Source organism: Aethalodelphis obliquidens, unplaced genomic scaffold (assembly GCF_003676395.1).
Source record: "Aethalodelphis obliquidens isolate GAN/ISIS:26980383/991018 unplaced genomic scaffold, ASM367639v1 scaffold23, whole genome shotgun sequence".
Lineage (NCBI taxonomy): Eukaryota > Metazoa > Chordata > Mammalia > Artiodactyla > Delphinidae > Aethalodelphis > Aethalodelphis obliquidens.
The window spans coordinates 17,115,950-17,133,936 of NW_020837967.1; the positions used below are offsets into that span (position 1 = coordinate 17,115,950).

Sequence of the window (17,987 nt, forward strand, 5' to 3'; positions counted from 1 at the left end):
ATAAGGAGAAGGAAAATAATAAAAGACCACTGTTTTTGGTGGTGGCGAGAATTCAGGTTTTACCATCTTTCCTCGTGCCTGTGATGGTCTAAGACGGGATTCAGCTCGGGCTCCGGTATCTGGATTCCCTCCACCTCCTCTGTCTACTCCTTTGGAGGAAAAGGGAGAGAGAGAATGGGAGATGAACCTCCAGGGATTGGTTGGAAAGTTACTTTTACTCCTCCTATCTATAACTGATCTCTATTAACGTGGTCTCATTAACAAAGATCCCGTTTTCTTTTGTTTTATTCTAAAAAGGACTGTAACGAATGATTGTCCTGGTTTGCACTGTTCCATGCCTTACACCACGATGACATACTCCCAACTAGCTGATCTATCTTTGTCATCCAGCAATTTCCCATAAATTTTAAAATGAATGAGTTGGATAACGTTAGGATATGAATGCTCTTGTGATAAATACGTTCACACAGTGAGCTGGGGCTGGGACTAGAAAGTTAGGCATCTGTGAGTCTCCCTCCTGGTTGGAGCGGTCTTACGCTGCCTGTCACGGCTGCTCACACGTAGTAAGTGTGGAGCATTCATTGATTAGATTTGACTTGATCTGATTAGAATCGTTTGGAATAATTCAGTTCCTCTGTGTATTTCTATCTCTGAGGATTAGGAATTATTGTTGCCCCATTATTATATGCAATAATGATCCCTTGATGCCCTTAAAGTCCGGCTGAGAAATGTGTGCTCCGATACCTGTTGAAGGTAAGCCATTCTCCAGTGAGCACCCATACCCTACTCCCAACCCAACCCTGATACATTTATCACAAATGCACTTAGGGGATGAGGTGGTCAAGAATCATGAAAAATAGACAGAAATGGTTTGTAAGCGGCCTATTAACTCTGTAGACATAAGGCCACTTGTAACAAAAGCACTGACAGCAAAGTGTGAAGATCCTCAGAAACTCTGATGATGTTGCCGCAGGTTTGAGGACTTGGCTCTATCAAAGAGCAGGGAGAAGAGGACAAACCTAGTTCTTTCTTGGCCAAGGATTCTAAAGTCCGATCTGAACATTCTAATAGTTTGAGATTCTGAATATTGGTGAATATCTGTCCAGCCTGCAGTTGAGCTGTCTCTTGGTTTGGGTCATAATACGAGGTGGTACTTTAAAAAATGAGGATCATGCAGTGTTTGGATGGATGGATGGATGGATGGATGGATGGATGGATGGAAGGATGGATGGGTCACTCTGTAGTGCCAGTGACGGGGAGGCAAGGAGACAACAAGATTCTATGAGCATAATCCTCCTTTCTAGAGATTTTATGGCAGCTTTGTCTGCTCGCTCCATCCACCCTCAGCTGCCATTCCACATTATCGAACTGTGCGTTTCTTTTCTTCCCCGTCTTCTCTTCCCCTTAACTTCTCAAAATCCTAGACTACTGGACAATCGGAAGGAAACACATGATGAGGAATATAATAAGGGTTGGTGGGGGGAGCCAAGGAATTTCCTCTTTCTCCCAGTTTTGGCCCCAGTTGTATGTATATAATTTGTTGTTTAACACAAACGGTAAACTGTGCTTGATGCTAGCCTTTGTAACTGAGTGCTTGTTTATGATCGCCTTCCTTGTAGGTATCTCCAGAGGAGAGGGGCCAAAAATACTGAGACCTCCGAGGCGGCCCCGGAAACCCAAAACACTAAATAACCCCGAAGACTCCACGTACTATTCTCTCCTGCATGTAAGTGGCTCACTCTCGTTCTCAGGTGGGAGCCGTAGCATCCCCTAACAACAGCGTGGAAACTGACCGTACTAGTCCTGTCAAAAGGGAGGGCTTTGCAAAGGAGATGCGCCTCGGTTTCTGCTTACCTGCCCCTCCCTTGACTGACAGTCTGGGCACTTGGCTGTCCGCCAACCCCTCTTCCTCAGGGTCCACGCCTCTCCCGCAGTCCTGTAACCCCTGTGCCCTCCCACCGTTCTCTCTTCTGGTCCTGTAATCTGAGCTGCTGTGCAAATATCAACCCAGAAAGAGAAGGGCCTCACAGCAGGAGCTCTCCAGGGAGGAACCTTAGTGTAAATGGACGGGGAGAAGGAAGGGGGAGGAAGAGACATTTACTGAACACCTTTTAAATCCCAGGCCCAGAGTGAGGTGTGTTCACACACATGGTGAGATCGAATCTTAGAGCCTGGAGGGTGGCCTCCGCATCTCACAGATCAGGATTCTGAGACACGGATAAGGCACCTGTTAGCTGTCAGGGCCATTAATTGTACTGAGGTCTTCTGGTTTCCCAGCTCCCGTTGACTCGCGGTGAGCAGCCTGGGAGCTCTCGGCATCACCCCTGCCAGCCTGCCCTTCCTCTAGGTTCCTGTTCTCCGTGAATGCCACCAGCATCTGCCCGGTTACCTAAACCAGCAAAACTGCGAGGCATCCCGAATCTTGCCTGCTGATCAGACACGCTGAAGTGGGACTCCTCCCCACAAAGGCTCGCTCTGATTCATCTTCTGCTTCTGGCCTCACGGCAGCTACCCTGTTTCAGACCGTCTCATTCCTCACCTGGAGTAGTTCAGGCCCCACCTAACTGCTTCTAATCTCAGCCTCTGCAAGCCATACCAGAACATTTCTCTAGACCATAACTTTGATTGTGTTCCTCCCTGGAGAGTCCCTTTAATGGCTCGGCAACTCCTTCTGCACCAAGTCCAGACTCCTTCGCCCCCGTGCCCACTGGCCAGGGTTAACTGCTGGCGCCTCTGCCAGTGCGTGGCCTCCCACGCTCCTGAGTCCTTTGCACCTGCTGGTCCTTCCATTTACAATACTTATTCCCCCTCTCACTTCCTGCTGCCACAGTGAAGACAGCAACAACCCTCCATGTCCTTGTAGAGCCCAGAGAATGTTTCCCATGAGTTGCAATTAAGTTTCCCACCTCCCCGGCCATAAATGAAGGTTGACTTTCAAATCAACCATCTCCTGGTCCTCTCCCTTCTCTCTGCTGATTTCTCTCCAGTGTCTTTGGAAGGGTCCTCTTCCCCTTTGTGTTGCCTAGGGTTCAATCTTAGATTCTCTTCTCATCTCATTGCCTTCGGACAGTTTCATCAGCTGCCATGACATCAGTTTCTCCTGATTCCTGAATCCTGGTCTCTGGCTCAGATTCTCCCTCTGACTCCAACCTCAAATATCAGAGTACCTAGTGTTTGTTTTACATATTCCACATGATGCACGAAGGCAGTCATACGTATATATACATTCACCTATATACTATGGGCAATACACACACACCTCCCTATATACTATGGGTACGTACACACACACCTCCCTATATACCATGGGTACACACACACACACACACACACATACACGCACCCTTTTATTACTATGGGTACATATGCGCACATCTATATACTATGGGTACATACACACACACATCCATCTGAAATACACAATTAAATGGTTTTCAGTATAATCACAGAGTTGTACAACCATCACCACAGTCAATTTTACTTATTTTCAAAACAATTTTAATTGAACTATAGTTGATTTACAATGTTGTCTTAGTTTCAGGTATACAGCAGACTGATTCAGCTATATATATATATATATATATATATAGCTGATTCACAAATGAGTCCCTGCCCCCAGGAAGCTTACTTTGTCATTGTACTGTTATTTTTAAAATGAATATAAATTGTTTTCATGCATCTTAATTTATCAGTGACTGGAAACCTTTTTATAACCCTGGGTCTTGAAATCTGTGGCTTCAGTGAAACATAGAAAACTAGTATATTATTTGAAGTGAAAACACACCATGGGTTCATATTTATCTGGCCTTTACCCAGATTTGGGGTGTTACACGTAAGTGAAATTTATAGCTGTGATGGAGCCCTTCCCCCTTTAACCATCAAAGCATTCTTAGTACTTTTAAATGGTTTTCACAAACATCCTTCTCAAATACATTATACTGCACATTTTAAACCTTTTCTTCGTGACCCAGGTCACTGTAGTGAGCAAAAATGTTTGTACTTTATTCAGAACTATGCTTATCAGAGAGGCTCCCTGACAGCCGTATCTAAAGTAACACCTGTCTCTCTGTATCCTCCTGGCCCTACTTAATTTTTCTTCACAGCAGGTATAGATATGTATCTGCTTGTCTCCTGGCTGACTCTCCCCTGTGGACTAGAAGCTCCAGGAAGGCAGGGACTTTGCTCACTCTTATGGCCCCACTGTTGCTCGTCATGAGACTATTTGCTAAATAACACATGACTTACTTTAGACGAGGCTCTCAGGCTGCCGAGCTGTGGACAAGACACCCCTCCCTCATGCTTGCCCGACACGAGCAGCTGCGCTGACAGATGTCTCACCTGTTAATACAGCTTTCGTTTCTCCTTGGATGCCACCACTTAGGGTGGTCATTCCGACTGCCTTAACATCAATACTAGCTCTCTTCTATGATTTGATGCTCTTAATCTCCTACATCTGGGGAATGTTGCTGTTGTCGTGTCCAAAATAAGAGTAAGCTGAAGCTTAGAAACGTGGCTGTGGAGGAGAGAACATCAGCTGAACGCTCACGCCCCATTGTCACGGCGTGTGGTGTCTGCTCTAACACGTAGAAGCTGTGCAGCCATCAGCAAAATGACTCCATGCCAACAGCTTCCTCAGGAAGTGAGTAATGGACCCCGTCACATCACAAGTCCCTTCCGGTCCCATTATTTTTCTGGGGCTTTCCCTCAACCACAGCAGTAGGTGGTTTGGCCACTTCCAGGTCCCTTTTTTGTTATGTCTATATTTTGGCTACCCTCTTCATCCTTGTGAAGGCCTCTGAATACATTATATATTCGTGTATTTCCAAAAGGGAAGTAAGACTGTGTCCGCCATGATGTAATGGTGAATTTTAAAGTCTTACGATAAAATGTATCTCTTTATGTCAGGTGGGAGGGAGAGGGAGTGAGATGCAGTGACTGAGGAATGGCTTCTTCAGTCCTCTGAGCTCAGACCTCTGTTCTTTCAAAGGCCTCCTCAAGAAACATCCTCACTGGATATCTCCTCCGTAAGTCATCTCTGTTTCCTTGTCTTTCTCTCTTCTTTACTCTAGTTTGATAAGAAACGGCCATAGGACATTTGCTGCTTCTTTTGCATTTAAAATCTCAGGTTTGTAATTTGTCATATCAAAACTCTGATTGCAAACATCATTGGTCTTAGTAATTCAGGCATATCTCGCGTCATTGTGCTTCACAGGTACTGTTTTTTCTTTTTTCTTTTTTTTACAAACTGAAGGTTTGTCACAACCCTGCATTCAGCAAGTCTATTGGCACCATATTCCCAACAGCATCTGCTCACTTCCTGTCTCTGTGTCTCTTGGTAATTCTTGTAGTATTTCAAACCCTCCACCGGCAGTTTTATGGCATTTCTAGCAATAAAGCATTTTTAAAATAAGGTATGCATTTGTTTAGACATAATGCTATGGCACACTTAATAGACTAAAGTAGTGTGTAAACGTAACTTTTATATGCGCTGGGAAACCAGAAACATTTGTGTGACTTGCTTTATTGCAGTGGCCTGGAACCAAACCTGCAATATCTCCGAGGTGTGTGTGTAAATGCTCCTAATATACAGTCCTGTGTGATAAAATTCATATTAAGTCCTCTTCCAGGAAATGCAATATCCTTCTTCATGATCAATAATGCCATTTCATACATCCCTTTAGCCCTAGAGCCTAGGGGACTGAGAGACAACTAACTGTAAAGCTCTGTCTTAACACTCATTTCTTCCTCCCGCTTTGTTCCTTATTTACAACTCCTATTTTATTACCTTGATTGCATAATTGCTTCTATTATAAACCATCTTAAATAATTTTTGGAAAAATATATCATTGAATTACATTTCATTAGACTATTCTAGCACAGGCAAGAGCGAAATAAGCCCAGACAGTATTTACTCTTCTAAGAATTCCTGTAACTGAGAACCAGCTTGTCCACACCATCTCCCAGGTGGAAGTGCTGATCCAGAATAAAAAGGGGTCCTCGCCAGGGTGGAACGTTATTTGATTCTTGGTTGTAGGAAGGGGATCTCTGTTACTCAGCATCATTTTGGATTATAGAAAATGGTTATCAAGGACAAGAGAGACGTTTCTTTCAGATAATGGATCAAGGAGGCAGGACCTCTTCTATTAAGGCAACCACCACAGCAAACACCACCCTGCTCCCAGGGATCGTTAACTGAACTGCTAGGGGCCGTTGTGCTTATGCTGGTAATAGCATTATTTGTAAGCACCTCCTAGCCTAGGGCACTGTGTCAAGAATGTGAAGTAACAGGAAACGGGAAGGACAGGAATGTAATTGGTGTCCTGCCCCTTACACTGTTACTTCCTGAATGGTCCACTCCCCGACTTGATGCAGGAAAGCAGTCATTTCCACCTCATCCACCCACTAAATACCAACGATAAGAATAAAAGGAACTATGAACTATTTGCCTCATCTAACATTTTAAGTTATTACAAATGATAAGTTATGAGAAAAAAATGATTCAGTATGTCTAAGGATAACTTGGGAAAACCCTAGATATTTACAAACCATTATTATTATTATTATTATTATTTTTGCTGCATGCGGACCTCTCACTGTTGTGGCCTCTCCCGTCACGGAGCACAGGCTCCGGACGCGCAGGCTCAGCAGCCATGGCTCACGGGCCCAGCCGTTCTGCGGCATGTGGGATCCTCCCGGACTGGGGCACGAACCCGTGTCCCCTGCATCGGCAGGCGGACTCTCAACCACTGCGCCACCAGGGAAGCCTACAAACCATTATTAATTGACATTTTTATTATCTTGCACTTTCATGGTGCCACCCAACTTGATACTTGCATTAGGGTTGCCACAGTTATAATATCTTAAGCTTGTTCAAGGTGAGTGTGGCATTTGTTTTCTCAGCCTAAAAGACATATATCTTCTTTTCAACATGTAAATATAGGAGTTCAAGCGCATTGAGCTAGAACACAGTGAAACACGTGACTAATGTCACAATACAAAAGAGAATACTGCTTTATATGTAAGATTAAATGAAATACAACTTTGTTCAAATTGAATTACTGATTAAAATATATCTAGTTATTTTTATACTTAAACATTCTAAAGTATGCCGTGATACATCAAATTTCCAATTATGAAAAAACATTTTGCAGTGAACGTATGTGTCATCCATGCTGCTACTCTTATGCCATAAGTGGGCTCCTATAGGTTAATGAAGTCAGATTTCCATTCTTCTGTGTCCTGTTGCAGCTGCCCTAACTATCCACCCATCTGCTTTACCTGCAGACAAGGATGACATCAAAGCAGCCTAATTAACCTGCCTAAATACAACTACATTTGTGATAGAGAGATAGACTTTCCAGAAAGTCTGACATTTTGTCCCCATTTGTAGGTAGATACACGTTATGTAATCTTGTGTAGACTGGTCACCACTGTGTGGTAAACTCTTTTTTTATATGGGATGCAAAGATTAATTTCATTCCTGGCCTGGTTAAAAAAAAACAGCAACACAAATTCATAATTAGTAAAATTTGAGTAAACTAAAATTTTTAATTGAGTAAAATTTCTTTAGATTGTAAATATATTTTATCCACTTGCTTATTTCTAAATCAGCTTTATAGGAATACATTTATATGTTAATACTATAGTAATATATAAATTAATCCTATTAAGATCATAATATGATATAGAGTCTTTTTTAATTATTCTATTCTGTTTAGAAGTCAATCCAAGAAGAAAAACGAAGATCGAGGAAAGATAGGTAATTATTATGTCTAACTTTTAATGTCATCTTCTCAAACCAAAATATAACTCCATATGTTCAAATTATGATTAAAAACCACCCATTTTATGTGGATAGATTTTGGGAAGTAGTGTGCTCTCAATACATTTATATTATACATATGAGGTTTATATGTAATTTATAAGATCTTACCTATCGGAAATATACTGAGATAACACAGTGCAAGTAAGTTATTTACTGAGAACTCAAACAGTTTTTAATGAATTGTACCGTCCAGTATGGAATTTGCTTTTCTTGTCCCATTAATATGGTTTTGATTGAGCAGTTTGAGCATGCTCATGTTCATGAACTTTCTTTCCCCAAACTCTTTGTACTTTTTTGTTCTTCAACACAAGCTAAATCACTTTTTATAATGTTTATGTATTTGTTAGGAAGACGAGGTTTATGTCACCTGCGTGTGTGGCCCACTTCTATTCACACTATTCCCCTTTCCCTATAACATTTCAGCCCACCAGTGCTTTACTCTTTTAATATTATACTCTTTTAATATTATATTTCAAGCAACAAATTTCCGGACAGTGCTCAAAACAATCGAGGGTTCCTCTATTAAGCATGAGTGGACACAGAGTTCCGATTTATGAATCAGTGGCATTCTGAAAGTTCATTTATAGATTGGTATCTTAACTTGAAAAGCACTTTTCCCCAAAGTACTGTAACACCCAGTAGTTTTTCAGACTGACACCTGTTGACCTTAGATGAAGTTCCATCAGACCAGAGATACCGAGTACCACAGGAACCAGAGTGCAGTTTGACTAGATCCAAGAATGAAAATGGTTGAGGACACAGCCCTGTGTGTGTGTTGTGTGCAGAAATTAAAATCAATCCCCTAAAGACACAGGGGTAGGGAGGGACAGAAGGTTACCTGTGAAGGAAATAAGGTAAGATCATGACACATGATGTGCCTCAGTGGGCTGATAAAATTGGGAAGTGCTTGTGTTAGTACATAAAGGCCAGCTTTCCTCATGGTGGCCCAAGGGTCAGTTGTGAGTCCTGATGTAGACTGGCCAAGTGAGCATTATAATCACCGGCTATCTAGTAACTACTAGTTTTGTGCCAAGTTGAACGTGGTAGAACTTGGAAAGGCTGTCCCAGCAGCTAATGCCCTCTTAAAGGTAAGAAGTGAGGGGTTTGTTTTTCTTTCTAATTTACTGTTATATACTGTTTTTGCACATTTCAAGACCTCTCTCATTCCTGTTGACATACATGTGTTACTGCTTAATTATCGTAAATACTTTAAACGAAGAAAACAAGTATCTTGTAAGTTTAAGTGAGTAGACAGCTTGATACTGTGGTGTGTTTATGTGTTCATTTGCAGTCAGGGAAAATTATTAGATTTGGAAGATTTCTATTATAAGGAAATTTTGCCCAGTCATCCTGGACCAGAAGAACACAACCTTAGTTTAAGAGAACGAAGACAACAGCAAGAACTCCAGAATCAATGTTTTAAAGCTGATGAAAGGTAATAAACGTACGTTGAAGTACAGCATTTTCAATTTTATACCCACCATTCCATTTCTAAAGCATTTTCATTTACGTATGGACTAATGACAAAGCGTTCTTACTGAGCATCGCGTCTTATGATTGATGTGTTGTTTAAAAGTAAAATCGTAAGGATTATGGTAAGGTAATCAGACATCCCGGTTTTTCTAGCACAATCCCGGTTTTTACCTGTTTTCTTGGTGTAATCATCAAAAGCACTCCTTTTAAAAGTTGTTTGGTTTGGGTGATAAATTATGTGGTCATACTATATAATTATAAACAATATCTGTGTTTAATAATATCCAAAACCTGTGTTTAAGCTCTAACCAGTGTGATTTTATTTACTTATTGGTTTCTCGATTATGCTGTGTAATTTCTCAGAATCAGTGATGTCAGACCAAAAACAAAAAATTGAGGAGAAATATTCATACAGAAATATGTATTTTGGATTTGATTTTCACTTTGCCACCAACTTTGTTTGACATTTAACTTAAACCATTTGTAGCTTACTTACTACTTTGGGAATGTTTTCTTCTTTCCCCAAAAAATTCTTTGTAAAGTTTTGAAATTGAGGGCACATAATAAGATGGACATGTGGTATATGAGAAATGGGAGCAGCGCCAGGCAACGAAAAGCTGTTTTTCCAAAATCCTAAGTGAATACCCTGTCAGCCCAGGGCATGCAGACCCCCCACATAGCTGCCTCTGGTACAGTGTGCTGTGTGGTTAAGAGAAGAGGGTTTAGAGCGAGATGGTCTCAGATTTGGGTCCGGATTCTTCCACTTAGTAGCTGAGTGACCTTGCCGTGTTACTAGATCTCTTTAAGCTTCCGTTTTCGCATCTGCAAAAGGATTTACTAGTTGCCTCGCCGTGTTGTTGGAGAGATTAAAGGAAACGATGAATGCGGGCGCTTAATGTGAGACATGGCGCCGGGGAGGTGTTCCATCAATGGTGGCTGTCATCATCTTTATTTGCTTGTCCAGAACTATGGTTTCTGCCCCTTGTCTCCAAAAGAAGATGTATTCTTCCATCTTGGAGCTTAGAGATGTTCTGGTCCAACCACAGAGTTCTATATGGGAGAATTACCAAGTGCCCGAGAGATTAAGGGACTTGCCCGAAGTCCCACATCGAGTGAGTGAACTAAAATCCAAGGGCTTTCACTCTTTGCTCAAATGGCTTCTCACTGATGCACCCACTTCCCGTTTTTAACAAGCCAGTCTGCCTCCCCTCAGGCGTGTTCTCCCCTCCCCGCAGCGGCAGGCACACATCTGCTGTGAACGTGTTCACTCCCTGGTGTTCCAGTGGCGTCTCTGGATGCCAAGGCAATTCACTAGACTAGAAGCTGGGAGCTCACCTCAGCGGAGCGCTCGCGGTGTGCTAGGCTGTGCTCTTATCCTGTTACCTTTGCTCTTACCTCATTTAACCCTCACAGGAGCTAGCGAGATGGTTACTCTCCTTGCCCTATTTTACAAAGGAGGAAGCTAAGCCTGCTTAGTTTCATACTGCAAACAGTCACCTAGATAATAAATGATGGGGTTAGAATTTGAACACAGGCCTTTGTGAATTTAGAGCTGATAACCTTTAGCACCCACGCTGGGTGCTTGAGGAGGGAGTGATGCAGTCGTGTCCAAGATACGATCCTTATATCTGTCTCTGAGGATCTGGACTTGAGAGAGAAAGGATTCTTATCTAACCCTGCAGACAGGTAACTCCAAGGTGGGATATTTCTAAACTAAGGAAGACTAAAGAGACAAAACAACCAAGTGCAGTAGGTCAACCTTGATAGGATCTTGGCTTTAAAATAGAAAACAAAAACAAAACAGAAAAACAGCTCTAAAGGACCTTTTGGGACAATTAGAGAAGCTTCAGGCCAAGCTATATGTTGGAAGATGTTATTGTAGAAAAAATATTTTATATATCTTATTATATATATTAAATTATCTAATAAATATTATATATTTAGCCTATATAGAAATATATAGTACATATTTTATATAGATACTAATACATTATTCTGATAAAATATTTATATATATTATATAATACATACTCTCTCTGTATAGTGTACTCAGATAAATAAATAAATAAATAAATATATTTATCTGAACATACACACACACACACCCCACCCAAGTACACCAGGAAGGTATGAGCAGGTCTGGGAATCAGGGACAAAAGCAATGATTATTTGAGTGTCTCATGAATTTGAATGAATGAAAGCAAGTGCAAGGTAGTCAGTGATAACATGGATGACTGTCCTTGTAGCTAAGACCAAACCTTCCCTTTGTGCACTGAATTCTAGTCCTTCCATGTCCACCAGAACATTGTCCTGCAACTGTCCCCTCTCTCTTCTGCACCTTGAATGTTTGTTCTCTTTACCAAATCATTTCTGACGATCTGCGAACATGATCCAATTGGACGCATCATAAAAAGTACCCTTGACTTGATCTGGAAGTCATCCTTGACTTTCCAGAACACCCGTATTCCTGCTCTTCATTACAGCAGAAGAGTAAATAGATGGGCGAGATCCTACCTCCTCCTGGGCCTCTCTTCCCATCCTTTCTTGAGCCACCATACTCAAGTTTCCATTCCCATCACTCCATGGAAACTGTCCCTGTCAAGGTCACCGTATCCAGTGATGATTCTCAATCCTTATCTCACCCTATCAGCAGCATTTGACACTCTTTCTTTAAACGTTTTCTTCATTGGCCTCCAGGACAGCAGCTCCTTCCCTTGGTTTGCCTCCTACCTCACCCTCTGCTTCTCATTCTTCTTCGCTGATTCCTCCTCATTGCGCTGATCTCTCAACACTGGAGAGTCCCAGTCCTTTGTTTGCATCATCAACACATACTCTCATGACCTTAAATGTCATCTATTTACCTAAAATTCCCAAACTGAAATCTCTAGCGTAGGTCAGGGCTTATATATCCAACCACCTATTCAGTATCTTCTCTTGAATATCTTCTCTTGAATAGTAAGTATCTCAGAGTTAGCACAACTGAAACCAAAATCTTTATCTCCCCCTCCCCCATGTGGGGCTCTCCTGTAGCCTTCCCCATCTCGTTAAATGGCAACCTCACTTTTCCTATGGTTTAAGGTAAAAACCTTGGAGACATTCTCGATTCCTTTCTTTTACACCCCACATCCATTCAGCAAACTCTTCCAGATTGACCTACCGAGATAACTAAAATTTGACCAGTTCTAACCTCCACAAGCCTAAGCCTGCCAGTCCTGCTTAAGACTCTTGCAGTGTCTCTTAACAGGCCTCCTTACTTCCACGGAACCACTCAACTCGGAAACCTCCAGTTTGTCTCTTGCTCTCTCTAAGTAAAATTCAAATTCTTGCCATGGTCTCACAGCTCTATGTTGTCTGTCACACTGTCCCCTCATTCCTCCTGCTCTCGTCCCTCACTATTCTCCCCCTTGCTTGCCCCATTCACGCCGCAGTGGCCTCCTTGTTGTGCCATGAACACAATACGCACACTCATCTTGGGACCTTTACGTGGGTCTTGCGTCATCCTGGAATGACTGCCCTTCCCCAAGAGATCTGCCTGACTCTCCTCCCGTTCTTTCAGGCCTCTCGTCCAATGTCACCTTATCAGAGACACCTGATCACCCTCTATGAAATTGCTTACACACAGACACACACACACAGACACACACACACACACACACACACACACACGTCAGCCTTTCCCCATGAACCTGCTTTACTTCTCTGTAGACTCTGTAGACCTCCCGCCCCCTGGTGTACTGGAGCTGTCCATGGTCCTCCCCCGCACTAGATGGTAAACGCTGGGAAAGCAGGGACTTGTGTTCACCCATCGCCTACCCTGGTGGCTGGTGCTTCGTAGGTGCTCTGTGAATAAATGAAAGAATGACTGTAGCTGCATTTTAGGGAGCCCCCCACTTCCCCAGGCAAGCTGCAGACCCTAAAGGTAAACGTTGGCAGGGCTTCCCAGCAGTGGGTTCAGGAAGGTGACCCAGCAGCCTCCTTGAAAACGTGGAAGCATTAAAAAAGCTGACAGGACCCACTCCTTGCGGCTAACAGAGGGGTGGGTCACATTTGGGGGCAGCGTTTTAAGGAAACAACTGAGCAGTTGCAAAATGATGGTTGTCTGTATAGGCACCTTGAGTTTCCTGTTTGACCAGAACGTACTAAAGTGTTTGTTTATTGGTTGTGAATTTATTTCAAGCCAAACCAAACTCACCTTTCTGAACTACACCTTCTGATGCTTTACTTAGCTGTCATTCAAACAATCGGGTTCCACCAGGTTCCACCAACCCTTCTGCTCCTCGCTCAGGAGTTTTGAAAACCTGCTGAGGCGATGTCGCAGATCCGTTTGGTCACTGCCCTGCTGTCTTGAACGTGCGGTTATGAAACGCCCGCAGTTTGGTGGGAGGTGTGGGAGGAGGACCCGCCTGACTCGGGGTGGGCGGGGATGCGCGGCGCGCGGTGGCGCCGCTGATGCTCGGCCCCGGGTCTCGCTCGCAGGTGCTGGGCGGCGGGGGACCGCGAGGAGGAGGAGAATGGGCCCACCGCCAGCCCCTACGACTACAGGAGGCTCCTGCGCAAAACCTCCCAGCGCCGGCGCCTCGTTCAGCATGTGTAGCCCCGCTGCTCGGCGGCCAGCGCCGTCGGCATGTGCCCGAGACTGCGGAGCTTGCCGGGGCCGAGGCGGGGGATCCTCAGGCACTGCGCCATCAGGCGCTGGGGCCGCAGCCCTGGCCTTGGCGGGGGCTGCCCGCTGTGCTCACCCCTCGAGTGCCCGGGCCAGCCTCTGGTGCTCGGAGGGCGGAGAGCCCTTCGGACGCCGCGTATCCGCGCTCCCGCATCCTCCACTCTCACCAGCCGCCGGTTTGGGCATCCCTGGCCCTGGCCCCCAATGTGTCTCTTTATTCACTTGTTTGCGACTCCTGTGGACCCGACTGCGCCTGAGCTCTCGCCGACCCCTCCTCTCTCCTTTTGGGTAACTTCACAGATTTCGTCTTTCTCGGAAACGGCTCTGCCAGGCCCGCGGCGTCCTCGCTGACGGGTTGAGTCTGTGAGGACAGAACAAAGGCGGGGCGGGGGGCGAGGGGTGGCTTTGAAGATGAACTTCATCCCTTCCCTTGCTCATTAAGGTTGTTAAATAAAGGAAGTGCCTTGGAAAGTTCGCGGCTTTCGGGGCTGGTCCGCCGGATTCCCCCTTGGGCCTTGGGCCCAGGCTCCTGCTGTCCGGCTGTGCTGGTGGCAGGTGGCAGCGCCCAGGGAGGGAGGGTGCGGTGTCTTCGGTCTCCATCAGCGAACAACGCCCCTCCCCCCAGCCATCCCAAACTTACCATCTAACGTAGAACCCCGTAAGTGAGACACAAACGTGGCCTCTAGACAAAGCTCCAAGTCCAGCAACACAGCGCGCTCGCTCACACAGACTCTCTCTCTCACCCCGCACAGCCCTCCCAACCGAGGTGTCCTCCTCTGGCCCCGCCTATAAAAATTCTAGTCCCGCCACCGAGCTGAACGGTCGGATTTTTAAGGTTCTCCTAGTGTGCAGATCTGGGGCCGTCTCCACTGCTCTGGATTTTAGTGTATGTAAGATGGAGAGGAGGGCGGTGGGCAGGCAGCCTTTTGCCTTCTTCAGTCGACTGCATCTTATTTAAAAACCCAGGTTAAGCTCTTCTATGGAAGTTACGCCCTTTGCGTCTACACAGCCCGGAGAGGGTGATGGAAAGGGGTGCGGTGGTATCTTGGACGGCGGAGGTGGGAGCAGCGTTTTGGCTGGAAGGGGGCTTGTCTCTTCTGCCGGCGTCCCCGGCTCGTGCGCCCGCGGCCCCGAGCCAGGGAACTTGGGAAGAGTATTCGAGGGGAGAGTGAGGGCGCGTGCAGCTGGCCGAGAGCGTTAGTTGCGCCAGTCGCCCGGGGGGTGGTACGGTTGTCTCCATCCCAAACAGTTGGCACGGAAAGGTCCCCAGCGGTGACGTGGACAACCTCTTCCTTTTACCAGGAGGACCCGCGCAAGGAGAAACCTCCCACTGCGGCAGGGCTGAGCTCCGAGGCCAAGTGCGCTCAGGCCCCGGTCCGTAACCTGGCTTCACGCCGCGGCCTCCATCCGGAGCGAGGAGCCACCTCCGCGGTGTGGACCGTCGGCACGGCTGTGCTTGCGCCTGGCCTAGGCACCCACGAAAGCAGCGCTGCCGAGCACCGTACCCTGGGGTGGGCGATGGAGGGGGACCTGTAACCCGAGGTTGCCCGGCCCCCTCGGCCGCTTCTCACCCGTCCACCCACCACCAGGAGGCCTTAGGGGGAAAAATGAGCTCTGCTTCGTGCCCAGGCCTACTCAGTCCAAGCTTCCAGAGCGGCTTCTGCAGACCAGAGCCTTGGCAGCCCAGCCGGATGCTGGACAGAGAGGCAGTTGGACCCCTCTCTAAAATCCATCCCTCCTCCCCCACCTTTTTAAGTGGGACTAGAAGAGAGAATAGCAAACACGTGCGGTGAACGGTTGCAATGTTTTTGTTCTCCTTTTTTTTTTTAATTTCTTTGTTTTCTCTCCTTTTTCCTTCTCTCTTTCCATCTCTCCTTCTTTGTCCTTTGACACCTAAGCGCTGGGAGGACACCAGGGAAAACTTGTAGCGCGCACTATTCTTCGGCAGGCCTGCAACGCAATTTCTGGGTAAACTACGGACAAAAAATAGGTCAGCCAAGGAAACCGGCCACCTCCGGCGGCCCCTGGCGCGTGGCTTTCTCTTCCCTTACTCGAGGAAGGGCCTTCGAAAGCTCTCCCCAAGCGCTGGCCCGCCTCCCCTTCCCATTCAGTGGCTGCCTCCTTTGAGAACTAATGACGGTAATTATTACCTCCCAGAGCTCTTTTGTTATCTCCAAACCCAGGCCCGAGTGAGGGGGGAGTGGGCTCTTTTTCGAGATGACAGTCTTTATAAAGCAAATTTTCGTCTAGGCTGGGCCGGCGTTGAGGAAAGACAAATCAGATACCGCGTGTGTCTGAAGAGGGTGTGTTAAATAAGAAACGTAAATACCACCATTAGATTCAAAATACCCTGGAGTTGCGGGATTTAATGCGGTTTAAACAGTAGGATTTAAAGTCATCGCGTTAAAAAAATCTATTAAATTCGGGCTTTGTGATTTCTACCTTTCTCGTATTTTAATCCGTTTCTTTCTTCGCGGCTTTGTGTGTGTGTTAAATACTTGTTTTAAAGAACCTTTTGGTTTTTGACCGCTCATTCATAGCAGAAAAGTTCAGCAACTCCAGCCTTGCTGACTCGAAGCGAAACGTGTGCAGGATTTGGTGTGTGTTTAAACAAAGGACGGGTCTCTCCGGCTCGCATCAGCGCTGCTGGAGCAGCAGCGATGGAGCTGCTCTGCCAGCGGCGCGGACGGCCAGCCCACGAAGTCCTTACCCCCCTGGAGTTGTCGCCTGGATCCACTGGAGCACTGGAGCCCGGATCGCCGGAAACAGGGGTGGGACGCAGGCCAGGGTTCGTGCCAACCGCGCGGCCACAGCTTGACGCAGGCTTCTCGGCAAGGCAGGCTCTGCGCCAGGCCTAAGGCCGGACCCGTCCAGTGCCCTTCCCCGCTCCCACTCCTGGGCTCAGGTCCGGAGGCCACGGTGCAGATCCTACGGATCCTCCAGGCTCGGGCACGTGCCCCACGGCCCAGGGTCCCCGGGACCCATGACGCCCTTCCTAAGCGAGGGTCGAGGGGTGGTAGCCAGGACTGAGGAGCCGTGGGTCTCTGCTTTAGCAGCAGCTTTGGTAACGTGGTTCTGAGAGCAGAGAAAGAAAGTCCTGTGAACACAGTGGAAATGAGAAGCGCTCGCCCAAGGGGAGCAGCACGCTGAGGAATGCTCCGCGGGAGGCCGGATGCAGCACTTTCCCAGCCACGGTCATCCTCACCCTCTCTCTGCGCACCCAGGAGCTGCAAGGCAAACTTGACACTGATCTTAACTGCCAAGGGAAAGCAACGCGAACTCAACGGGCCCCAAATTCTCAAGTCGCCCTCCCTTTGTTTAACAGCTTGTAGAGAAAGGAAAATGTAAGAGAGGAGAGATTATGACTTTCTCAGGAAAGGAGAAACCCCTTACCACCAAACCTCAGAAATAGCGAAACTCCCGTTTTCCCCCACCCCACCCTATCGTGAAGATTCCCTTGGGGGATCAGGTGGTCATTGATTTGAGGCCCTCTAAAACGAGGGCCCAGCAGGCCATGCCTTCTTTCCGCCTTTGGACAGCTCAGATTGCTTACTGGAAACTCGGTGCACGCTTCCCACGCACACACCGATTCCCGCGACACGTAAGCAGCGGGCCCTTGCGCGCCTCCGCAGGCCAAGGTCACCAAATGACCTGATCCCATCCCCCCATCGGCCGTCCACCCAGCCGGCTCTAGCTCTCTTCCCAGTCCCCTTTCAAGAAGTGTCCGTTCAATTCTCTGCCCAGGCTGAGGTCCTTGGTGATAGATTCCAGCATAGATTTTAATTGCCTCAATCAGCAGTTTTTCTCCCCAGCCGTCAGTCAGAACCTGGACGGTGGGTTCTGCGACCAAGCGCTCCGAAGCTCAGGAATGGTGCGCCCCCGGGGACTGCGCGGCTCAGTAGGCAGGCATTAGGCTCCACTAAGAAGCTGAATTGAGCCCATCAGTGCATAGATGCCCTTCCCCCACCGTCCCCTCCCCAGGCTCGCGAACCGCTCCCGATTCCGATTCTGGCCCGGTCGCCAGGG

The 17,987-nt window shown here is 46.6% G+C and overlaps 1 protein-coding gene across 1 annotated transcript in view; it reads left to right on the plus strand.

Moving 5' to 3' along the window:
* The window catches only part of MYO3A (myosin IIIA), a 166,495-nt gene extending 156,899 nt beyond the window's left edge, over window positions 1–9,596 (plus strand). The window contains exons 30-32 of the mRNA XM_027121878.1: window positions 1,620–1,726; window positions 7,719–7,759; window positions 9,117–9,596. Coding sequence (XP_026977679.1) covers window positions 1,620–1,726; window positions 7,719–7,759; window positions 9,117–9,264 — 296 coding nt within the window. The 3' untranslated portion in view covers window positions 9,265–9,596. The remainder of the gene's footprint in view (window positions 1–1,619; window positions 1,727–7,718; window positions 7,760–9,116) is intronic.
* The last annotated feature ends 8,391 nt before the right edge of the window (window positions 9,597–17,987 follow it).